General features: G+C 38.2%; 1 protein-coding gene across 1 annotated transcript; it reads right to left on the reverse strand.

Moving 5' to 3' along the window:
* Positions 1-22,399: 22,399 nt before the first annotated feature.
* LOC307188099 (non-histone chromosomal protein HMG-14-like) lies at positions 22,400-23,302 on the reverse strand. The gene has a single exon (XM_079924824.1). It carries the CDS (start codon positions 23,230-23,232, stop codon positions 22,927-22,929), a length of 306 nt encoding a protein of 101 aa, XP_079780950.1. The 5' UTR covers positions 23,233-23,302; the 3' UTR covers positions 22,400-22,926.
* Between the last annotated feature and the right edge of the window lie 2,044 nt (positions 23,303-25,346).

The following is a 25,346-nucleotide window of genomic DNA, read 5'->3' on the forward strand; positions in this document are numbered from 1 at the left end:
TTAAGCAATGGACACCACTACACTGCTCTAAAGAAAAATAATAGGGTTATCATCAGCTATTACAGGAAGAGCTCAGATCCAGGACAGAGCTTCTGTTGGGTCTGAAACTTTTTAGCCTAACATAGGAGTGATAAAGCCACGTTGCCATTCAAAAGCCTTTCTCAATGCTGCAGGCATATCTCAAGAACTGTTTGATGATTCTCCAACCTGTAATTTACTGGATCCTTGAGAAATTTACCTTCAGACATCTAATTTAAGTTATGGACATCTAATTGAAAAATAAGTATCCTTCTACGTTTGCATTTTGTTTGAATATTTCAAATAGATTTGACCTTGCAAAGGTTCTCATGAATGCTGACCTCTCATCTCCCTCTCCGTCTCTCTCCCTTTCTCTCCATTTCCCTCTCTCTCTCTGTCTCTCTCATACACACACAGAGATACACTCAGTAGTCTGCAGCCTCTAGTTGTAAAATTAAATGCAGAGTTCAGAAGATTCCAAAAGAAATATATTCCTAAGGCAAATCCATAGAGACAGAAAGCATGAGTGGTTGTCAGGCGCTGGGGTTTGGAGAAGAGGAGAATGGGTAGCGACTGCTTAATGGGTGTGGGGTTTCCTTCTGGTGTGATGAAAATGTTCTGGAACTAGGTAGTGGTGATGGTTGTACAACATTGTGCATGTACTAAAAATTACTGAAATGTATACTTTCAAATGGTGAATTTTATGTTATGTGAAGTTTACCTCAATTTCTTAAAAAAATAAATGTATTCATATATGGAAAGTTCGCCATTTTTCAGTAGTAGTATTCATTGGGATAAATGTAGATAGAAAATCTTAAAAAAAAGAAAGGATTTGGAAAGAGGAAAAGAGATATCTGGTCCATCACACTCACTGAAAACTCAAAAATCATGGTACAAAATTTATTAGTTTCTCCACGTGCAGCCAGAAAATACCTACAAATTTCATTTAATAAATGTTTCAGTCTCTCAACTTTTGCCATATGTAGTTTCTTTTGCTGTCTAATCTAATTCTCTCATGTTACAATGTAAGGCCCATTCTCTTGTATGCTGTCTTTAGAAACAGAAGGCAGACACTTAGCATCACCACAATATTGCTTTCACATTCTCCAAACCTTGATTGGCCTTACCCAGCCTTGCCTTCCTCAGGCTAAAAAAACAGGGATGGATTTCTCTGATTTCTCAAGATTTTAATTGATCTTCTTGGAGCCCGTTTCAATTGCACCATTTGCTTGCAAGCCCCTCACAGCACAGAGGGCCTCACCCATCTGAGCAGAGTTCCCGGGTCACACACGCTCATATCCTTAATCATCTGTCTCAGACACTCCACACTGCATCCCTGTTTCTAAGCAGCACCTTGAAGATGATTCCCACTAAGCTGGCCATACACTTATGCATGACGCTTGCATTCTGGACTCTTAGCAAAAATTTCAGAGTTCCTTAATGTTCCCTTTGTGACACAGTCCATGTGTCCAGCGCAAGAGTCCCTGTTTTCCAGCCCCCTTCTCACTCCAATCTTTATTGATGTGATCGTTGTCCTGCTCTTCTATTTTGTTTGTTTGTTTTTTGTTTCAGCAAATACTACTTCCATACTGTTAATTTGTTCCTTAAGAGTTTCGTAAGATGCCCAATTGTTAGAACATGTCAATTATGAGTGCAGCATAGTAAAAGATAATGGTGTCTCACAGCCATAAAATCCTGACTAATGGTATCCCTCATCTTGGGTCCCTTGAATTTGTGCACACACAGACCCCGTAATAAGGAAGACCCTAATATGATAAAGAAGACCTTTATCATGCGCCCTGGACACAGCCCTCTTCTTTGATGCAATTAGAAAATACTGACTAGAGTTATTATTTCATCATTTAAGGATAATTTAAAATACAGGGGCTTCCCCGGTGGCGCAGTGGTTGAGAGTCCGCCTGCCGATGCAGGGGACACAGGTTCGAGCCCTGGTCCGGGAAGATCCCACATGCCGTGGAGCAACTAAGCCCATGTGCCACAACTACTGAGCCTGCGCTCTAGAGCCCGCGAGCCACAACTACTGAGCCCACGTGCCACAACTACTGAAGCCCGTGTGCCTAGAGCCCGTGCTCCGCAACAAGAGAAGCCACCGCAATGAGAAGCCCGCGCACCGCAACAAAGAGTAGCCTCTGCTTGCCACAACTAGAGAAAGCCCACGCACAGCCGCAAAGACCCAACACAGCCAAAAATAAATAAAATAAATTTATTTTTAAAAATAAATAAATAAAAATAAAATAAAATACAATAAGAAGGTCCTCCCAAGGATGTCTGCCAGAAAAGTTTCACTGCGTTGTTATCTGCATTGAGCTGCATGTATAACAAAAGGCGCCATGTATGTGGAGCACTGTGGCAGATATTAAACAAGGGGCTTATGAGATATTATCTTGTCTCATCTTCACAACACCCCTATGAAGTAATACTATTGTTATTCCCATCGTACACATAAAGAAACTGGAGACTCGGAGAGGTTAAATAACTCACCTAAGGTCACTCAGTTAGAGAGGGGTAGAGCTAGGGTTCAAGCCTAGACTTGACTGATTGCACAGCCCTTGCTCTTTCCACTTTGTTATTCTTCCTGTCACCCCCTAATAAGCTTGGGACAACACAGGTGATGCCAATAAGCATAAATAGGCCTTTTTCTTCTTTTTGGCTCCCTTAGAGATGATGGGGACTCAGGCACCAGTAGAGACTTAGAACTAAGCATTGATGGTGGAGGCCACTGTAAAACTGTGTGTGTGTGGGGGGGGGGTGTGAATTGGGGGTAATTCCATCTCTTTGGTGGGGTGTGAACCGCCTAATACCAGGAGCTGTTGGATTCCTTTCGCATGGTGCCCACTGCCCAAGTCCAGCTGATAGCACAGCCCCCCTTTCAGAGCACTGTGTGGCTATAAGATGAATAAAATAACATTAAATAGGTGGTGAAAAGCTCAGTTTTATACTTTTAGGCATGAAAAGGGGAGACTAAAATAAAAATAAAATATTTGGGGGGGTTCCGTTTTTATTTTTAGACTGCGTACTGCTGAATTTTGTAATCAGTATTGAAAGTCAGGGCTTTATAAAAATGTTTTGTTATTTCAAAAATAGTCTAAAGGAGTTTCTTGGAACTGTGAAGGGAAATAGAATTTTAAAAGGGGGCTTAATCAGTATAGATTTTACATGATTAAAGAGGTTATTTTTAAGCTACTTGGAAAGCAACATAGATACAGATTCAGTATCAGGTATAGGAGATTGGGGTTTTTCTATAGTGTCAGAAGAAATGCATTTTTGAGAATAATTTTTCATATTTAGAAAATGTTCTACCTAGGGGAATAATAATATTTGCATAGGTCTCTTTAGTCTACAATGTGCTTTGATGTTTTCTTACTTAATCCTCTAATAACTGCAGAAGGTTTTTGATCCCAGTGATCATGGACGTCATACATCAAGTCAATCCCAGAAGTCCATTGCCTATGTACACACACACACACACACACACACACACACACACTGTACATGTCCCTCTGGAAGTAGGAAAAGTTTTGAGTGATGGGGGCTTGTAATGAAGGATATCATGGGTTTGGAAAGGGGACTGGGTTAAGGAGAACTTAAGGGGCTGAAGATAAAAGTGAACAAAGGGAGGAAGAGAGTAGGCAGCATGGTACGTCAGAAACAAGGTTCCGATTAGACATCAGAAGACAAAGTTGCTAATAGCAGCTTTGTGTCCTCGGGCAACTTACTTTACCTCTATCTAAGGTCTGTTTTCTTATTTGTAAATGAGTGCTTTAATTGATCTCTGAGATCAAATTCATCAAAATTGTCTGTGATTCAATAACAGCAGTTAGCTTTAGTGATTTTTATTTTCCTCTCAATAATTTTCCATATAATGAGCATGTAATTACTTACATACTTTTATAATGAGCATGTATTTCCTATATATTCAGAAACAAAAAGATTAAACTTTCTGTGGTTTAATTCCTTCAACCACAGGAACGTTTCCTTTTATCAGTTTATGCCTCTTCAACCTTTGAACAGGACTAACTGTAAATTACCTTCAAGGACAATGATCCATAAAATACTAATTAATAAAGCTTTTAAAAACTCTTGAGTTGCAATAGTGCGTTTAAAATAAATCTCAATAAATTTTTCTGCCACATATATGGTATTATTTTTTAAGAGGAAAATGGATGATAGTTTTCTTTTTTTTTTTTTTTTGCGGTACGCGGGCCTTTCACTGTTGTGGCCTCTCCCGTTGTGGAGCACAGGCTCCGGACGCGCAGGCTCAGCGGCCATGGCTCACGGGCCCAGCCGCTCCGCGGCACGTGGGGTCTTCCCGGACCCGGCACGAATCCGCGTCCCCTGCATCGGCAGGCGGACTCTCAACCACTGCGCCACCAGGGAAGCCCTAGTTTTCTATCTTTGATATTTCACTTGAATTGATTTCATTATCATACCTCTGGGGAATTTTGAGGTATTCATTAAAGGAACATATGATCCATGTTTATTTGTAGACTACTTTATTTATCTACTAGGTCCAAATATTCATAAGCTAGAAATAATATCACCAAGTAAGAGACCTTAGTTTGGTAACTCTTTTGGTGCTCTTCACTTAATTAATTTTTTTTTTGAATTGTTTAGTCCATCAGCTATCTGAAATGTAACAATGGGTATTTGAAGTTTTGCTTCCTGAGGAACATTGCATTTACATGTGAAGATTGGTTTTCAAAAATATATAAAATATGCTGCTAGAACTGGTGGACAAAAATATTTTCAAGGCTATCACTCTCAAAGAACGGGTCCTTGAACTTTTAGTTTTCATTTGATTTTGGAAGTCCGGCTTAGGCTGACTTCAGCTTCTTCAAGGATTGTTTTCTTAGTTTCACCTGACCCTCCGTCAACACTGACTGTGAATCTTCCCTTTTCCATCCCCACCCTTTCCTTCTGATAGACATTAATGGCCAATTACTGTGCTGTGGCAAGCTCAGCATCCCATTTCTTGTGGTCACAAGGTATGTACTTTTAGTAATTTACTTTGTGTTCTTAGCATTAAGATGCATCCCTAAGAAGTCACATTAGAAGACATTAATGTTTTGACTAATTTGAAACTGCAAATGAAAAACACCTAGGCCACAATTATCAGTTTATGAGAATCTAGGTATCATTAAATGAGTTTAGTTGTTTCTTCTTAGTATCGATTACTTAGACATGCCTAATTTGTTTTTCTTTGTATGAGCAATCGATTGCCCTTTAAGGTAAAGTGGACTGATGTAGAATGATTAATTGTGTCACCTCTTCATAGGGTGGACCATCTACACTAAAGTCGAACAATAAGGATAAAATGGTTTAGGAAAGGTTCAAATTTGTGTCATAGGAATCTCTTCAGTCTACTGAAAAAAAAAGTCTCATTAAGTAGTTGACCAGCTCAAACAAGACTGTAATCATAGCAAATTAAGTGTATTCATTTACCTATTGTGAGCTTATACTAAGCTGATGAATAAATACTTAGGAAATAATTCCTCACTGAAATCTCATGAATTATATTACATTGGTATTTATCTTTATTTGATTGTGCTATATGGCCCCAGGGAAAATCTGGCATATTTTCTCTTTCAAACTGTTGACACTTTTTAAAGTAAAAGTATTGGGTGGGCCAAAAGGTTCATTTGTTTTTTTTCTGTAAGATGGATAAAGTAGCACTTAATTGTCGTTAACTTCATTCGAAACAATTTTGTTAGATTGTATGTGACAGCTGTCATATCAGTGTGCATTTTAAAAAAAGACTTATCAAAATTGGTGAATTTTTGTGTAGCCATTTTAATACTGAAGATGGAAGAAAAAAGCAACGTTTTCGGCATATTATGCTTTATTGTTTCAAGAAAGATAAAAACACAACTGAAATGCAAAAAAAGATTTGTGCAGTGTATGGAGAAGGTGCTGTGACTGACGGAATGTGTCAAAAGTGGTCTGTGAAGTTTCGTGCTAGAGATTTCTCGCTGGACAATGCTCCACAGTCGGGTAGACAAGCTGAAGTTGATAGCGATCAAATCGAGACATTAATTGAGAACAATCAACGTTATACCAACGGGAGATAGCTGACATACTCAGAACATCCAAATCAAGCTTTGAAAGTCATTTGCCCCAGCCTGGTTATGTGAATCGCTTTGATGTTTGGGTTCCACATAAGTTAAGCAAGAGAAAACTTCTTGACCGTATTTCCGCATGTGATTCTCTACTTAAACGTAATAAAAACATTCCATTTTAAAAACAAATTGTGATGGGAGATGAAAAGTGGATACTGTACAATAATGTGGAACGGAAGAGATCATGGGGCAAGCAAAATGAACCACCACCAACCACACCAAAGGCCGGTTTTCATCCAAAGAAGGTGATGTTGTGTATATGGTGGGAGTGGACGGGAGTCCTTTATTATGAGCTCCTTCCGGAAAATGAAACGTTTAATTCCAACAAGTACTGCTCCCAATTAGACCAACTGAAAGTGGCACTCGATGAAAAGCAACCAGAATTACTCAACAGAAAACACATAATCTTCTATCAGGATAACACAACACCGCATGTTTCTTTGATGACCAGGCAAAAACCGTCACTGCTTGGGTGGGAAGTTCTGATTCATCCGCCGCATTCACCAGACATTGCACCTTTGCATTTCCATTTATTTCGGTCTTTACAAAATTCTTTTAATGAAAAAAATTTCAATTCTCTGGAAGACTGCAAAAGGCACCTGGAACAGTTCTTTGCTCAAAACGATAAAAAGTTTCGGGAAGATGGAATAATGAAGTTGCCTGAAAAATGGCAGAAGGTAGTGGAACAAAAGGGTGAATACGTTGTTAAATAAAGTTCTTGGTGAAAATGAAAAATGTGTCTTTTATTTTTACTTAAAAAAACCGAAGACACTTTTTGGCCAACCCAATATATGACAACTCTCCTGATTTCTCCTGTTCACTATTTCAGAGACTGCTTGGCTCATCAATGCCATTTGTTCCAAACTGCTTTGCAAACCATAATAGTATATAAAGACCCCATGGGACAAAAGTCCCAGAAGTTCCCTAACTATGCCTTTTGGTCAAATTAAGTAGCTATTATCTTCATGTAGAAAAAGATCATAATAGTTGTTTTGATACTTCCAGTTCAAAATACTTTCATGTCTGTAAAAAGACAGTTAGGCTTACACAACTAAACCTGAAAGTCTAGCCTTATATATAAACTGATGGCTCAACAAACAAAAGAGTGGGTAACCATTTCTGGGGTGTTTATAAGGATTACCGGTCAAAACATTTCTCTGATAAATTTCCCTTTGTCTATATATGTCCAGGTCAACTCTGGGTATAAATACTGTTCAACTTATCCCTGTATAACTATCACCTCCTCAAGGGAAAGGAAACATCTCTACTGAAATCCATTTATTTTGAAATTAAAAGAGGAAAGAAGATCCTTCTGATATTTAGTCCAGATCTTTGAACTTAAATTTTATGCTGGCTCTGCTGTTAAGAAGTTAGACACTGTTTTTTAAACTATTCCCAAGAACAAGACTCTAAATGCCAGATGGAATTAACCTAATGGTCCATGGATCCAAGATTCAGTCTCCAACTTTGGGACAAAAGGATAATTTGTAGAAGATGATAGTGGCTTGCCTCTTTGTCTTTAAGGAAGTAGTAAGGCATAGCAGGAGGACACGCTGTTCCACACTAGACAAACCTGAGTTCAGTCAACTCTACTTCTTATTAACTATGTGATGAGGTTACCTAACTCTCTGGACCCTCAGCTTCCTTTTTGGTAAAATGGAGACAGTAATGTCTCTTTCCATAGTCAACGTAGGGCATAAATGAGATGCAACAGACATACTGCCTGGTACATGGTGAGCCTCAATTACTTCATCAGAACTTAGAGACAGACACCTTAGAAACCTGTTAGATCCATCTCTTCACTGGTCTCCACATTTCCTCAATCTGTGTTTTGATTTTGTAACATGAATTTATCATCACTCCCTATCTGAAAAAATACTCCATTTGTTTACACTCAGTATTTTATTTGCTTTAAAAGTTCATTTTCAAACTTTCAGAAAAGAACCCTGATTAGAGTCCCCAAAAGTTCTTAAGTTCATGCTCACTTGATCTCCATCCTCTATAATTTCATTGTCTTCAATCATTCCTCCTTTAAATCTTCATGTTTACATATTAAAGTCCTAATTTAGGGGTTAGAAATTGTTGAAAAATTTTGGACCAAGCTTCCTCCTGATCTTTTAAGGAACTGGGTAGTGCTGACTGGCCAAACTTCCTGGATAACTTCACAAACAGGAACTGGGGTGTAAAACACATACACACAACCTGTCCTAAAAGCAGGGGTGAGAAGGGCGGTTTATACGTTAGCCACTGAGTTGAATAACTCATGCCATTTCACCCAAACTGCAGGAAGACGTGTCTGTCTTGCTTAACATTGTGTTTCTGGTGTCTAGCACAGTGATTATCACATGGCAGCTGCTTAAGAAATGTTTGTTGATGGAATGAATGAATGAATGGGCAAATGGATGCCATTAAGAATCCCATGTGTATGCTTTGGTAATGTACTATATGTTACAAATGCCTGGTTATATCAGTTAGTAATGCTTTCAGCTGCCAAGTCAAAATACTCAGAATACTACCCAATATTGGCTTAAATAAATGAGGCATTTTCCCCCCTACAGTTTGGAGAAAAGTTGTTGCAGGTATGTTGGCTCAGCGGCCCTATGATGTCAGGTTTAGAGTCTCTGAGAGTCTCTTGGACTTTTCTGGCTGGCAAGATTGTTGGAGGAGTCCCAAGCATCATGTCCTCGCATGACCATGTTCAAGAACAGATGTAGCCAATGGTACAGGGCAGAGAGCTTCTCTGAGTACCCTGTCGCCTATCAGAGAGGAAAATATTCCACAGGAGACCCCTAGGGAATTGCCCCTTATACTCCATTGGTCAGAACTGGGTTTCCTGCTCACTCCTAGGCCAGAAACTAGAACCACTTTCCCTGAGATCATTGGATCTCCAACTAATATCTAAATAGGGATTCTGTGAGCAAGGAAAAAGAAATAGGATGAAAATGGCTTTTGCTATCCTCAAAATTACTGTAGTATCAGAACCATTTTCAGGGCTTGTTAAAACTCAGTGTTTTGTTGCTATTCCTTGGCTATAAGTAGACATAAAATTGGTGCTTTTAGTTACCACTGATAGAGCTGAATGGAAAATTAAGGCAATTTTAATTAATTTGTTAATGTTAATTACATAATTTAATTAAAATGCTGTGTATAATTCAAAGAAAAGGAACTAATAATCCTTCAGATTTTTCATCAGTACCTGTGATATTGCTAGCATTTCTGAAGAAGTGTTATTTCAATGGCTTTTTGCCTTCATAAAGGGAATGAAATCTATTCCAACAAATAGAAATAAATTAAGATCTGAACTGATTCTGAAAACTTGTCTTTTATTGTGAGCATAAGAATATCTTGAGTTTGTGTTTGCCCTACTAATCAGTGACCACGAGAATAAAATCATGAATCAAAAGGTGAAAATTTCAAACAGTTTTCTAGTATCGTAGAAGCTTTAGATACTATATCTAGTATACAGTATCATAGAAGCCCTCAAAAAAGTGGAATCCAACCTTTTGAAATTTAATTTAGTTAAACTGTTTATGAAAATACAAGCTTGGTCTCAAAATATTGTTTTCAGTTTAAACCAAAAAGTACAGAGTTTTAGAAATTAGTAGTCCATGTGGTAGCTATGACTTAATAGGGTTTTACTGCTTTGTGAGATTCTCCAGACTATTATTACTAGTGAGAAAAATGTTGCATAGTTTTCAGATATACTGTTTTAGGTGATAGGTATCAAACATCAAAAATACTAAAAATTGCCTGTGTTATAGTAAGATGTCTCAGAGTAAGATGTCTCCTCAGGAAAAAAAAAAAAACCCACCTGTTTCCAGTAATTTTTAATGAGTGTTAAAGATTATAAATTGGATAAAAGGATAAAAAAACTTAATTTGTTAATTTCCCATTATAACTGTGCTTCCAAATGTATCTGTATTTAAATTTTATTTAAAAACAGACATATATCAGAGTAAGCCTGGCTATCGAACCAAAACACTCATCTCATCTCTACCTTTTAAAAAAAATAGCCAATTCAAGGTTATTTACTTTTAAATGTTATATGCTGTAAAAGGCAACTACTAAAAATATCTTCAGTTATTCATCAGTAGACCTTCCACACTTTTTACACTATGTGCCAGGCAAAAAGGAGGTAGTAATATAAGTCATCATCAACCATTGACTTGTTTTACCACTCCAGTACATACTAAGCATGCACTAGATATGAACGTTAAGATATGAAAGTTATCAGAAACTTTTCAGATATGAAAGTTAAGTTTACAAAATATAAGATTTTCGTGGATGGGCTTCCCTGGTGGCGCAGTGGTTGGGAGTCTGCCTGCCGATGCAGGGGACACGGGTTCGTGCCCCGGTCCGGGAGGATCCCACATGCCGCAGAGCGGCTAGGCCCGTGAGCCATGGCCGCTGAGCCTGCGTGTCCGGAGCCTGTGCTCCGCAACGGGAGAGGCCACAGCAGTGAGAGGCCCGCGTACCACAAAAAAAAAAAAAAAAAAAAAAGATTTTCATGGTAAGACTGGAACAATTCCACAGAATACAGGATGGGTGGCACTCCTATAGTTTCCTAGCAAGTAGATTATATAAAATCTGAAAAATTTCAAATTTGGTTCTTTTCTCTTTTATCTGTTTACTCATTCTTTTTTTAGAACTTATTTTTCACACTACAACGTACTGGGTGTTAGATCCTTGTAAGAACGTAAGAGAATGTCATTTCTGAACCTGTGCTTATAAAATGACATCTATCTCAATCAACTTGTCAACTGAGCTTTAAAATCCCTGGCTGGCAGCGGGTGGGTTCATTTGTTTATTTTTGGTTGGTGAATTTTTCTTTATATAGTTTTTAAGTAAGGCACAAACCCAAGGAACAGGTCCCATTGCATGTGAGCATTTATAAATGGGATCTGAGGATCATGATTGCTATGGGTTGAACTGTCGTCCTGCCCCGCACCACCCCCCCCCCTGCAAAATTCCTATGTTGAAGTGCTAATCCCCAGTACCTCAAAATGTGACCTTTTTTGGAATAGGGTTATTGCAAATGTAATTAAGATGAGGTCATACTGGAGTAGAGTAGGCCCTTAATCCAATATAACTGGTATCCTTATAAAAAGGGTAAATTTGGACATAGACACACAAGAAGAAGAATGCCACCTGAAGATGAAGGCAGAGATCTACAAACCAAGGAACACCAAAGATTGCTAGCAAACCACCAGAAGCTGGGACAGAGGCATGGAACAGAGTCTCCTTCACAGCCTTCAGAAGGCCGCAACCCTGTTGACATTTTGATTTCAGACTTCTAACCTCCAGAACTCTGAGACAAACAAATTTCTGCTGTTCTAAGCTACCCAGTTTGTGGTATTTTGCTGCAGCAATCCTAGCAAGCGAATACAATACGTAATCATAATTAATTAGAAACATCTGAGGCTGTCTTAGGGGTGGAAAGGCTGTTGAGGGAGATTACACCCTCCTTGGAAAGGAGTTGCCCCTGCTCAGGGGAGGAAGGAAGGAAGGAAGGGAGGAAGGGAGGGAGGGAGGGAGGGAAGAAGGGAAGGAAGGCGGGAAGGAGGGAAGGAAGGAAGGAAGGAAGGAAGGAGGGAGGGAGGGAAGGAAGGAAGGAAGGAAGGAAGGAAGGAAAAGAGAGATTGATTGTCAGCACCATCTAAGGAAAAGAGAACTACCTGACTGGTAGCCCAAGAAAGATCACAATAGTAGATATGAGAATCATTTGCCTTTGCCACATTTACTCAAAAAATCCTTTAAAGCCATCCAATTCACTTTCCTTTCACTTAATTCTCACCACATAATCTAGAATTTACTAATTTAATATCACAGATCACATAGTGCTGGACAGAGGGAGTAATAGGGAGTATTCTTTTCCCTAGAAACGATATGCCTCTCTGCAAATTAAAGCAGTGGTAGAAACCAGCATCTCTTGAGTTTAGCAAATATAACCTACTTATAATAATAAACAATAATAATAGGTAACACTGAGCACTTGCTATGTACCTGACACTCCTCTAAACACTTTACATATACTAATTCATTTAATTCTCACAGTAAACCGTGAAGTAAGCATGATTATTATACCCATCTTACAGACTAGGAAATTGAGGTTTAGATCTCTTGGGGAGCATTTTACTAAATTTCTAGACCTGAGCGCTAAGAAACTAAATGCTTGACCAGTAATGATCCCCTAATATGCTCTACCTTCTTATACCTGGCTTGAAATAGACATTCTCACCAATCATATCACCACACAGGTAGTACCTGCACAATCTCAGCAACTCTGTACACAGTTCAGTTCTCTCTTGAGAATTAAGATAGCAAAAAAGAAATGCAGGGCTTCCCTGGTGGCGCAGTGGTTGAGAGTCCGCCTGCCGATGCAGGGGACACGGGTTTGTGCCCCGGTCCGGGAGAATCCCACATGCCGCAGAGCAGCTGGGCCCGCGAGCCATGGCCGCTGAGCCTGCGCGTCCGGAGCCCGTGCTCTGCAATGGGAGAGGCCACAACAGTGAGAGGCCCGTGTACCGCAAAAAAAAAAAAAAAAGAAATGCAAACAGAATCTATTATATCTTCTCAGATCACCTATGGGTGAGTGATTCTCCAAGCTGTCATCTACCTAGCATCCACAGAGTACAGATAGTATGAAATAGCTTAACTATTCAGGGTGCACAGATTTTGTGCTCACACTATTATATTACTGGGTTAGAAGCAGTGTTGTATACCCAAGATATCAGCTTTGTAAGGGTGAATTTCTTTTGCAAGTACTACATATTTGGATTGCAAGTAATTAAAAGTCACCACACAGTGTAATAAGAGTTTTCATGCATCCCTTGGAACCACTGTAATTCCACAGAATGTATGACTGAAAGTTAAATTAGAGGTGCCTGCTTCTCTTTTATAATCCTCCTGATCTTTAATAGATGAACTGAAAATAAACACCAACAAAGTGTAAGCACAGAACAATTCCCTATAGTTAACTTTTATCTTTGACCAACAAGACATTTAAATTTTGTTACTCCAGTCAGAAGAAGATTTTTTAGGAGCTAAGACTATGGAATGGGGCCTCGAGTATTCCATTATATTACCAATGTTAAAGAAATAAACATAAATTAATCAAAACAGAGAGCAATGAAACAAGAGGTAAACTGAGGAAAAACGTGAGGCATGGCTTGCCAATCTCACTATAAAGAGTAGTTTTTACCCCGTAAACCTTGAGGCAACCAAAGAACCTAGGAGAAGAAAGAAGAGGACCTGGTGCTCACACTGAGGTGGGGCGGAGGGGAGCGGAGAGCTGCTTCCACAGGTCCTGAGCAGCGCTGCGGAGGGCCGTCCTTGCTGCCTGTGGACACTCAGGCAGCTCCTACTTGATGGCAGGCATTCTCCAGGTTCTGAAATACAGAAGTGAATAGAGTAGACAAGCTCTATACCCCCATGAAGCTTACATCCACTATGACAAACTCAGGGTTTGGGATGTTGATCCCTTATACTTCCGGAGAAGAAAAGTGTGGAGGGGTGGATACAGATAGAGAACTAACATCTACTGAGCACACTACGTATGAGGCTCTGGACTGTACACTCAGTCAGAAAAATCCCGATCTCCTGCCTACTTTGGATCCTAAATAGAAAAGACTACACTATGGACTATAATCAGTAGTCTATTTAATTAACAATCATAGAAATACTTAGAATCTTCAAACTGAGGCAGTCTGGGCACATGGAAGACATTCAATACTTTTTTTTTTTTTTTTTTTTTTGCGGTACGCGGGCCTCTCACTGTTGTGGCCTCTCCCGTTGCGGAGCACAGGCTCCGGACGCACAGGCCCAGCGGCCATGGCTCGCAGGCCCAGCCGCTCCGCGGCATGTGGGATCCTCCCAGACCAGGGCACGAACCCGCGTCCCCTGCATTGGCAGGCAGACTCTCAACCACTGCGCCACCAGGGAAGCCCTCAATAAATACTTTTAGAATGAATGCATGATTAATCATAATTTTTAAAACTGTCAAATACTCAGCTTCGTTATTACTATTGATATTTATTGTATGACATGAAGTGATCTGAAACTGTATAAAAGACACTGTTTGTCTTTCCCTCTTAAAGGGAACAATACCTAGATATTGCCTAAATAAAGAAAACACTTAGAGAATTTAAAGTAGTCCAAGGGGCTATTTTAAGCAAACACTTCAGTTTCTTACATTCATGAGAATTCCTTATAAACAAACAACATGAAGTCACAAGAGGTCCTTCACCTGAGCAGCATCAGTTATCACAGCATAGATTCCAGGGGTGGCTAGCTGCCCCTTATCTTCAAAACGAATGATGTTGAGAATCTAAGAAATAAACAATGGGGATTGTTCTCCTTTCTGAACTCAAAGGATATACACTTTGAAGAGACATAAAGGGGAAGAATTTCATTTGCTTAGTGAAAACAAATGAAATTGTCCAGTGTATTTATTTGCCTTCTCACGGGAATAAGTGAGCCATGTCTAGACAGGCACAGTATAGAGAAAAGTTTGTTGACTGGTTAGATAATTTCAATGGAAGAAATTTAATACTGAGGAAAAGGGCTTCCCTGGTGGCTCAGTTGTTGGGAGTCCGCCTGCCGATGCAGGGGACACGGGTTCGTGCCCCGATCTGGGAGGATCCCACATGCTGCGGAGCGTCTGGGCCCGTGAGCCATGGCCGCTCAGCCTGTGCGTCCGGAGCCTGTGCTCCACAACGGGAGAGGGCACAACAGTGAGACGTCTGCGTACCGCAAAAAAAATAAATAAATACTGAGGAAAAGAAATATAGTTGCAAAATCCTCTGTTCAAACATGAAGAATACTCAAATATAGCATAAATTTGTGATTAAAGAATATGAATAAATGTTAACTGTTCCTATTTTTGATAGTAGTACACACTTTTTCTTTCCACAGCTTCATGATACTATATTGCTGCTTAATTGCTTCCTCAGTAGTCTTCTTTACAGCCTACCAAAAACTAAGGGAAAAAATTTTAATTACCACTATTTAAAGTAAAAATTTTAATTAACCTTCCTAACAAACATGGAAGGGGGAACCAACAGCAAGTCATCTGGATGGGAGCGGAGGAAATCATCTCTGCTTAGGCTGATGTTTCTTTAGACCAAGTGAAGATGCTGGTCATCCTGAACATGAGGTAGAAAGCAAGGAAATAAGCAAAAGCCCATGTCATGAAAAGTGGGCAATTTCTGTATGTTAGGAGTCATAGCTTCATGGTAAAGCTTTATTATTTTATCTGAATTGTTGCAGATTTTCAGCAAGAAATATTCACAATAAAATATAAGTTCAAAACACATTCCAGAGACATGTGTAACTATATAATCATCTCTCTTAATTATCCCTGCTCATAGGAAACAAAGTGGTAAAGATCACCCCAAATATCTTTGTTTGAACACTACTTTTCTGTGGATTTAATGGGGTTTGAGGTATAACTGACATACATTTTACTAGTTTCAGGTGTACAACATAATGATTTGATATTTGTATATATTGTGAAATGACCACCACAATAAATCTATTTAACATCCATCACCATATATACTTACAGAATTTTTTTCTTGAGGTGATAACTTTTAAGATCTACTCTCTTCAGAACTTTTAAATATGCAGTAGAGTATTATTAACTACAGCCACCATGCTGTATATTATGACTTACTTATTTTATAACTGGAAGTTTGTATATTTTGATTCCCTTCACCCCTGCCTGTAGCAGCTACCAATCTATTCCAAATATCTCTTTAAAAGCCATATTAATTGGGCTATGAATATAGTATAGTATCAACATATAATATGAAAAGTTGATGAGCAATAAGAATTACTACCTTGGGATTGTTCCTTGTTGCTGTTTCTCTCATTCTTTTGAGAAGTTTATGCCCAGTGTGAATGGAAACTAAAGGGACATAATGCATCCTTAGGAATAAATTTGGGTCTGAGGGAATATGAAAGTTGAGAAGTTTCCATTTCTAGGGTCTCTTTCACTCTCAACATTTAGGAATCTGTGTCTGGAAGACAAAGAAGTTAACAGGTGATCACTGGATTACTTATTACACAGAAAAGCGAAAAGAAGTTTTCTAAGAACCTTTGATCTTCAAAGTCAGAAGCAAACATAAAATAAATTTATGAGAGGAAGCCAACCGGGGGAGCACACCAGTGGCAAGTACAAACTGGCTTAGAACTAACTGGCTCAAGAGCAGAGGAACATTTGTATTTCAATGAAAAGAAGAAAAGAAAGTTTAAAAGAAAGGTGATAGTATATTTGATCTGCCAATAATTTAATATTTGAAAACTTCCAAAAGGGCATTTCTATATATTCACATCAAAAAAAGTCATGGTCTCACCCAAATATCCATGCACAATTGTATTTTTATGTACAATACACAAATAGTCTAAGCAAGTCTAGCTCTAAAACATATTTCTCAGGTATATTTCATGACAAATTCCCAGGCTGAAGGCCAGGGTGAAACTGAGGAGGCCACTGCCCCTTCCATGATAATCATGTGAGTGGCTGCAAGATGATCAGGTGAACACAGAACGTCTATGAACTTCCTGTAGGCAGAACTAGATACTACTCATCTTTAGAAACTCAGCGCCTACTACAGTGCTTGATACACAGTCACTACTGGATCAATGTTGGCTGATTAATTAATAAATGCATACCTTATAGGTGAACAATCATAGGCAGATACCTGGATTGGGAATAAGTCACCGACTGAAATTCAAATTATGTTGGCAACTTGTTCTGTGAACTTTCATGAGTCAGCTTCTCTCCATTCAGTTATCTAGGAAAGAGGCTGCCTGTTGGAATGTTTAATGTATCGAATATGCATTGAAGTCTTCATATAAAAGTACCAAATTACTCTTTATTAACTAAAGAACTCATTCTTTGTATTTACCAAAGTGCTTTTAATCTTGAAAGCACTTCCAGTAATGGCAAATTACTCCTAATATTTTTCTAAAACCTTGACACATTTTAAGGACTAAAAATATATCTGTAGCTCTCATTTGGAATTATTACTTTACCCAGTTCCAGATGGCTTCACTGTAATAATTTTTAAAGCCTTTCTCTGGTCTCTTACCTTTTTCAGAATTAATAAAATATTTTCATCAAAAGGACTTCTAGATAAAAAGGAATAATGTAGAGGCCCTTACACTCACTATTAAGTTCAAGGTCAATAAGACTTTAACTCTGTTCATTGTATCCAGATTCAGATAAATCTGAAGAAACCTTTTGCCATTATCCAGAGATTCTCAATCTCTGGACCATTACTAGCCCTGGGGACATAGGTCAATTCTAGTACTTAGGTGGCTCAGAATCACCAGGGGACATCCACACTCAATGAAAGAAACCTGAGTCCTCGGGAATCACTGAACTCATTCAGTTCTTCTAGCACCTGAGAAGTCAGGGGGGGTCCATCAACAGGACACACTCAAGGACCCCTTGTACTTCTGCTGCTCAAATACAGGCCAGTCTTGGCTACTGGTACTTCAGCCATTTCCAGGCATCCCGCTGAGGGTCATTTGTTACGATAGCACACTGAGGTCCAGTTTCACAACTGGTGCAAATCTACCTGTCTTCAGTGCTGAAAAGAGGAAAAATGTTAAGAGAAAATCAAAAAAAGCAGAAAGCAGGAACCAACAACAGATTCAAAAAATGGTTATGTCTAACAGGCCCTTTACATGTAAATATATTAGTATTGTCTTCCCAGCTCTGTATTTAACATAAAACAATGATCATTTTGAAAATGAAACACCTATATTTAAAGGATATAACATGAGGACATTAGCTGGAAAAGAAAAAAGTTGACAGGAACTTTTGTTGGAAATTTGAAAAGGACTAAATATAGATCTTCATAACTGTTGTAAAAATATTTAAAATTGTATGACTGACAAAAACAAAAATCAACCTCTCTTTGCCTTCTCTCTGTCTCATACATCAAAATTAATAAATTCCCCCCAAAGTATAAATTATTTCAAAATACAGACTATTTGTAAATTTGTATTTACAAATAAAATACTGAATACATGTTTTGTTATGTTGTTCATTGTTTATTGATTAAAATGCACTTTGCTGGATTAAAATTTTATTTTGTTACACATACATTAATTTAGGGAAAAAAGAGATGAATGCTTTACCTCCTCTAATTATTGCTTCTTCTTTCTTTGCCTTCCAAAGGAGGGAAACATAAAGGATGAAACTTAACAAGATCAAATGCAAAAATAGCCTGTACTTCATCAAAATCGCTTATGAATACCACATTTATGAATATTTATGTGAATGTTCATAGGAAGCTATGTCTTCCTTGTGATTCCTTAGAACATTGCCAGAACTATTTTTTGTTTTATAGATATTCAATTAATATTGATTAAACACCTTCAATCAACATAATATGAATTTTTCCTAAACTTCGATTAACTTACCCCAAATAAATTAATAAACTTTAAAGTGTTTTTGAAAAGTACATGGTTCTTATACAAAAATAATTTACCTCAATAAATAACAGTGGAGTGACGTCTATAGGTAGGATATATATCAGCAATACAGAGATAACAAGAGTGACTAAACACAGATTACCATCCATGACAGTTATTCTTGGTTCCCAACCCCCTTATTCTTTACCACAAAGACAAAAAAAGCTAAAGACTCACTTTCCCAAAGTCCCTTACAAGGAGATGTAGCCATGTGACACAGTTCTGGCCAATGAAATGTAAGGAGTCTGTAGGGTGTGTTTAGGAAATTATTCCTTTTCTAATATAAGGAAAGCCAGATATGGCTAGCAGCTGCCCTTCCCCTCCTTCCTGCACTGAAAGCTGAAGTAATGGCTGGAGCTGTGGCAGCCATCTTGGAATCAAATGGGAAAGAATAAGAGAATCACAGTGATGCTGGTGCTGACATCACTGAGATGCTGACATATTGCCCTCAGCCACCTCCTCCCAGATTTTGTGTCATGTGAGAGAGATAAAACCCTATCTTTTTAAGCCACTATCAGAGTCTCTGTTGCTTAAAATTGAAAGCCTTTGTAACTGATAAAGCATTAATAAAAGTATTTTTTAAGTACACAAATAACGACTAGAGGTTCAAAGAAGGAAATTACATAAAGTAGAAAAATATAGGAAAGGCCTTGAAAAAGACTTGGCATTTGTTAAAAGCATAAGAGGCTGGGATATGAAAGTAGGGTGAATTTCAGGTAAAAATTATGCTATGGGCAAAAGATTTGAGGAAAATGTAAAAATTATTCTTCTTTTATTAAGCCATCCGTTCACAAGGTCATTTTGCTTAGTTTTATTTAAGGCTAAAGATTGATTTATATATTTAATGCTGCCAAATATTAACACATTCTCAATAATACTTGCAATATCACAAAAATAACTGATTTATTTTGGCAATTTGGTGAAAAAATGTCCCCAAAAGTATAAATAATGAAGCATTTTGCAATTTTAAACTCCACATGAACTATTTTAAATGCTTTTTGAGTAACTTATACTTATTAGAGTTTATTTTACATTTATTTTGTTTTTCTTTCTTTACTGTGTTTTTATAAACTAGGGAAACAACATCCTAATCCCATTTAATCATGATAAATTATTATTTATTACAAAAAGAAACTATCAGTAGCCAATGAATCACTGCATTCTTCATAAACCTGATTATTACATATACATTCTAAAAATAAATACAATAATGAGCTCCTTGCCTCTGCATAGATATGGGCCTCATAATTATAAAACTGTGCAGGTTTCAGGTCAAAGCAGTAGGTCAAAGCTCTGATCCTAACCAACCCAGGACAAAGCTGCTGATTAAAAGAAAAAATTAAATAACAACAAAAATCCTATCCCGGTGCAAGGGAATGCACTTGACAAATTGTTTATTAGATTCAAATGTCTTTGCTCAGCATGGGCAAGTTCATTAAAAGATGGAAATGAAAGCCCGATGAGCTTGTAAAAATGAGAGCTCTCCAAATTTAGTTCAAGGTTGAGGATGATCGATTTGGTTATTTGTTCAGTGTGTAAGAACACTAGATAATTGGTGTTAGAGGGAAAGATTGGTTTTTATTCTCTGAAACAATCTCTATATACATAATTTTGGCATTACTCCAATTTGTACATTGTCATATTTCTGGAAGTCTGCTTAATTATACAATAGTAATAACTATGGATGCTTTGTGAGAAGACATCAAGACCAAAAAGTCTGTTGTGTATCAGTCTTCCCAAGCAAATTAAATAATCTTAATAAGTTATTTTAGTACAAGTTAAATATTAAGATGAGTTATATAAGACAAACTGATGCATAATGGCCTCTAAGATATGTATTTTTTAAATTCTGAAGAGTTCAAAACAGAGATGACATTAAACATGCTAACATAAACTCCTTGTGCGGAGTAAAGGTGCAAAATGTTATGTGAAATTATTTTTAATAAATCAAACTATTTTTATACTGAAGTACTAAAAGGGTACCTGCTGGAAAGATGCTCAATTTTACTATGTTAACTAATGGGAATATAAAATAATTTAAACAAGAAAATAACTACGTATTTGTCATTTTAATTCATATTTATTTTAAAATCCTTAATCCTGGAACATATACAGATGTGTATATATGTGTGTATGCACATATGTATGTGTGTATGCATGTATTGGTTTTAGTGTCCATTCATAGCGTCAGAGACCTGATCTATTTGCAGCTAAAACACATTGGTCTTGGGATCTGACTCTCAATAGTATCCTAGGGTCAAAGACTAACTTATTTTACTTTTAAAACATGTTTAAGCTTCTGAAGATTATCTGTATTTGCTTGTGTCAGTTACATATTGAATCTTATTCAGCAAACACTGCACAGCTGAGAAAAAGGTTCTAGCCCAGACATACAGGACATACATATCGTTCTCAAACCTCCCTGACTGCCAAACTTAACTACCACCAGAAGCACCCTATTTTTAACAAAACCAAGGAATCATAGTTTGTGTCTTTCAAAATTTCTTTACCAACAAAAACAAATGGTCCATGTTCTGAAGAGAAGCTGGCAAACCTCCCAACAAGGCAGCCAGCAGCAAGAGAGTATCCTGTCCCCATGAAAGAAGCAGGGGGTTTTCTGTCCACCCCAGGCTGACAGGTATGGGGAAGGCCAGGCAGAGCCAGACAGAGCAGATCCAAAATCTATGCATGCCCATCTCTCTCTCTCTCTCTCTCTCTCCCTTTCTCCCACTCTTTCTTTTCTAAGTGGCCATCTATCTTTAGTAATCTGGACCATGAGGTAAAACTGATTTCAGTATACATGAGGGAAAACCTAGTAAATTAATGAATTCTATTTTGATACCTAAAGAGTTTACCCAGACATTTCTAAGCTTTCCTCATCAACTGCAAACATTACTTTTCTGTTTTATTTCTCTCAACCTAAGGATGCTAATCTTTCACATACCATCACTTTTGGCGGGGATAGGGAGATTTCCATTATCACTGCCTCCTTGGCGAGAAGTCCACACTCTGAAGTCCAGCCTTCTTCTTTCCTTTCTTTTCAGTAGACTTTATTTTTTAGAGCAGTTTTAGGTTCACAGCAAAATTAAGCAGAAGGTATAAAGATTTCCCATATACCTCCTGCCCTCACACATGCATAGTGGTCCCCATTATCTACATTCCCCACCACAGTGGTACATTTGTTATAACTGATGAACCTACATTAATACATTATCACCTAAAGTCCATAGTTTATATTAGGGTTCACTCTCGGTGTTGTACATTCTATGGATTTGGACAAATGTATAATGACATTTTAATCCTCAGAAACTGTACAAGTTATTCTCCATTACAGAGGGAAATTTTTATAAATATATATATATATTTTTAAGAACTAATTCTTAAAGCCAAGTTATCATCATCAAATTGCTTCACCTCTTGGTGGATTCACAAAACTTCACATTGCTGTTGCCAATAACCTGTTTTCTTTCTTTTTTTCTTTCATAATTGAGATTTTATTGGTTGTTTTGAGGATCAGTACACAGACATTTCAATTTGTACACAATTCTCAACATACGTACCAAAAATCTAAAAAATCATGCAGTTGTGATTCTTTTCTGAACAGTTATTCCAGTGACTTTCCAGCTTAAAATTTAGGGGCAAATTTTCCTTCACAGGATATCAAGTACCAATATCTTCAAATATTGATATGCTGTTACATCGTAAGTTCCACTAATTCACATTTAATATCATATACACTACATACTCAAATTGTCAATCGTTCACAGCACATTAACAGTTACTAGAAGAACAGGACTACTACGACCAAAGATGTTACAGAGTGCACAAAATTCTGCCCAGAGCCAAGATCAAGGGGTGAGTGGTTTGCTTTAGGAAACAATTCTACCAAAAACCACATCGGAAGAGAAGTAATTTAAAGTGTTTAAGACATTAAGTGCACCACTGACTCCAAACTGCCATTTAGTATGCTTTGTATTATAGGATAGAAAAGCTACCCTCCATCTGTGGAATGTTAAGCTGACACCCAAGACAATCAAAGCCTCCCATATTCAATATCCCACTATTTTCTGGTTGTACCAAAAAATAAACAACCAGCAAATGATTTCACCTCTTAAAAAAAAGCATTTACACTTAAAAAAATGGAATGAGGTGGGATTCCCTCCTTTTAAAAAAATGTTTCTAGAGCTACTAAAAAACCTGCATTTACAAAAGAGTTGATAAAAATATTCCTCTGGACTGTACAAGAAGGGAGACAGGGGCCCCTGATAGGACCAGGTGTGTGATATTAATCAGACTTGGCTTCTTTCTCTCCTGCTTCGTCAGAAGCTGGGCTCTCCTCATTTTTAGTCTCTCCATTTTCTGCAGGTAAGTCGTTTTTAGTCTCTTGGTTAACCACTTCAGCCTGTTTTCCCTTTGCTCCCCTTTTCCCTTTTGTTTGCACTTTTTTGTCGGAAGATTTATCCTTTCCTGCCGCCTTTTTTGGCTTCGTTTTCACTTTTGCAGGAGCCGGTGTAAATGACAACCTCGCCGACCTCCTCTTGGGCTCCTCCTTCGCCGTCCCCTCGGCGCAGCTGACCTTCCTCTGGGGCATCGTGGCGGCGGGGCGGGCGCGTGCCCGGTGCCTGGGGGCCGCGGCGCGCCGAGAGCCTTCGCAAAGCTGGGGGGCTTGGCCGCTGCCGCCCCAATAATGTTTTCTAATGCCTCAAATTTTTTTGACAGAGTTAACTGGAAGGCTTAGTATTTATTTGGGATTTTGGTTTTGTTTTGGCTTATTTTGTTTACATTTTTTTAAGCAACAGAATAAAATAGCCGAATTGAAATAATATTCTACTAAATTAATCATTTGTTTGGTTGAATTAATTGACCAATTTTAATCATGACAGTGTTATTAAATACAGTGTAAAGTGCCCTGACTGAAAATTAAACTTGCTCGAAATATGGAAATTTTCGAGCTCGAAATATGGAAAATGTAATTATATGCATTACCTGTATACAGCAAAATTTGCATATCATTAATATACCCTCATCAGACAAGAAGGTAATGCCATGCGGGCCGTTTAAGTAACCTGACAATACAGTGCGCTTTTAAAAGCTTTGAATACATGGAACTATACAGAATAATATTTATGTTACTAAACAGTGTGTAACGATGCGTGGCTCTTGAGTGCCACATCAATTGTTATTTAGGTTTTTAGCTTGTTCAGATACGATTTCTTACAAGGATCAGGAAAGAAGCCAGACGGAGATCATGTTAGGCTGATGCTTGTCCCGGCAGATGGTCAAGTACCTTGTGTTGGTTTTCAGAGCCCCCTTCCCTTTGCCTGACCTTCCCTAGGTGTATTCCCCATATGTGCCTCCCTAGTGCCTCCCACCATACAACTTCTCTCACTATCAAAGCAGCCTCCCACCCCTCACCTAAACCTGCTCCAGGAAATGATGGCATAGACTCACTTTCATGTATAAATAGCTGACAAAGCTTCACTTGTTATCATTCCTGAGTTATATAAATTTTAGGTAAACAACAAATAAGCAATGAGCATATTTGCAAAGATAAGCAAATAAGCATATTTAATTCTTAAATTTCAGGGTCCTGGCAAGTGAAAAAAGGATTTTTGCAGGATGGTGTGGGAACAGGGCGGGCGAGGGGTGGGTGTCTTCTCAGCGAAAAGGATAGGGGAAGCTTAGTAATCTCAAATTATTTTCAGAATTGCAGTAAATATTCCTATGTACTTAGGTCAGGTGAAACATTTCCCCATAAAATGTGACTGCTGGTATTTGCTTATATCAAATAGCTGAACAAGAGTCTGACCTACAGCTTGATAACTTAAACCATAATTATTTACCAGCCTCATTTTATCCTGAGTCACACCACCCCCCAAATTACGGCAATCTAGAGATAAATATTTGGTTGTCCACTGCATGTCGATGTTCATCTGTCATCTTTCACTCTATCCCTGTTGCCTATTTTACCCTGTCAACCCGATGCCTTGGCTCATACACGAAAGAGAAGAATTCCATTTTCTCATCCTAGCATTAAAAGAACGAAAATAGTAACTTTGTACTAGGCTAAGCAAGGAACAGGTCGAGAGACAAAGGGCCGGAAAATATGTGAGAATTAAGAGAATTGCCAAGAAAGTACTGAAGTCTCCTGATATGATGAGGCTGTTTGCTAAATCCTTCCAATGCTTCATGAACTATATAAAGAAAGAGCAACTTCCAGAGCAGCATTAGCCAAAATTCCAGTTCCTGTCTCTTGTCTCTGGCAATGGACCCAGAAAACAGTGTAAGATGCATCCACCAGGTCTGACAGCAGCTGTACAGCTAATGAGAGATGTTCACTATGTTTAATCATATATGTTCAATTGTGAGCACCAAGGATCACTGGCATTTTAGGCTGCATTCCTCCCATGTAGTTTCCTTCCTCCCTCCCTCCCTTCCTCCCTCCCTTCCTTCCCTTCCTTCCTTCTTTCCTTCTATTTTAAAAATATTTTCTATTTTCTTGTTTTCTATCACTTCAACCCAGTGGCCGTTCAGTGACCCCTACTGTGGTTCTGTTTTCCAGGAAAGGCCATATAAACAGGGCAAGAGCTCCCAAGAATTTATGGGGAAAGAGGAGCATTGCCTTGAATGGGTAGGAAGTTTTAAAATAAGCTGTGTCTGGGAGAGTCTGAAGGGTTCTCCCTAACCCAATGCCACTTCATTTCC

The sequence above is a fragment of the Stenella coeruleoalba genome, assembly GCF_951394435.1.
Source record: "Stenella coeruleoalba genome assembly, chromosome: 6".
Lineage (NCBI taxonomy): Eukaryota > Metazoa > Chordata > Mammalia > Artiodactyla > Delphinidae > Stenella > Stenella coeruleoalba.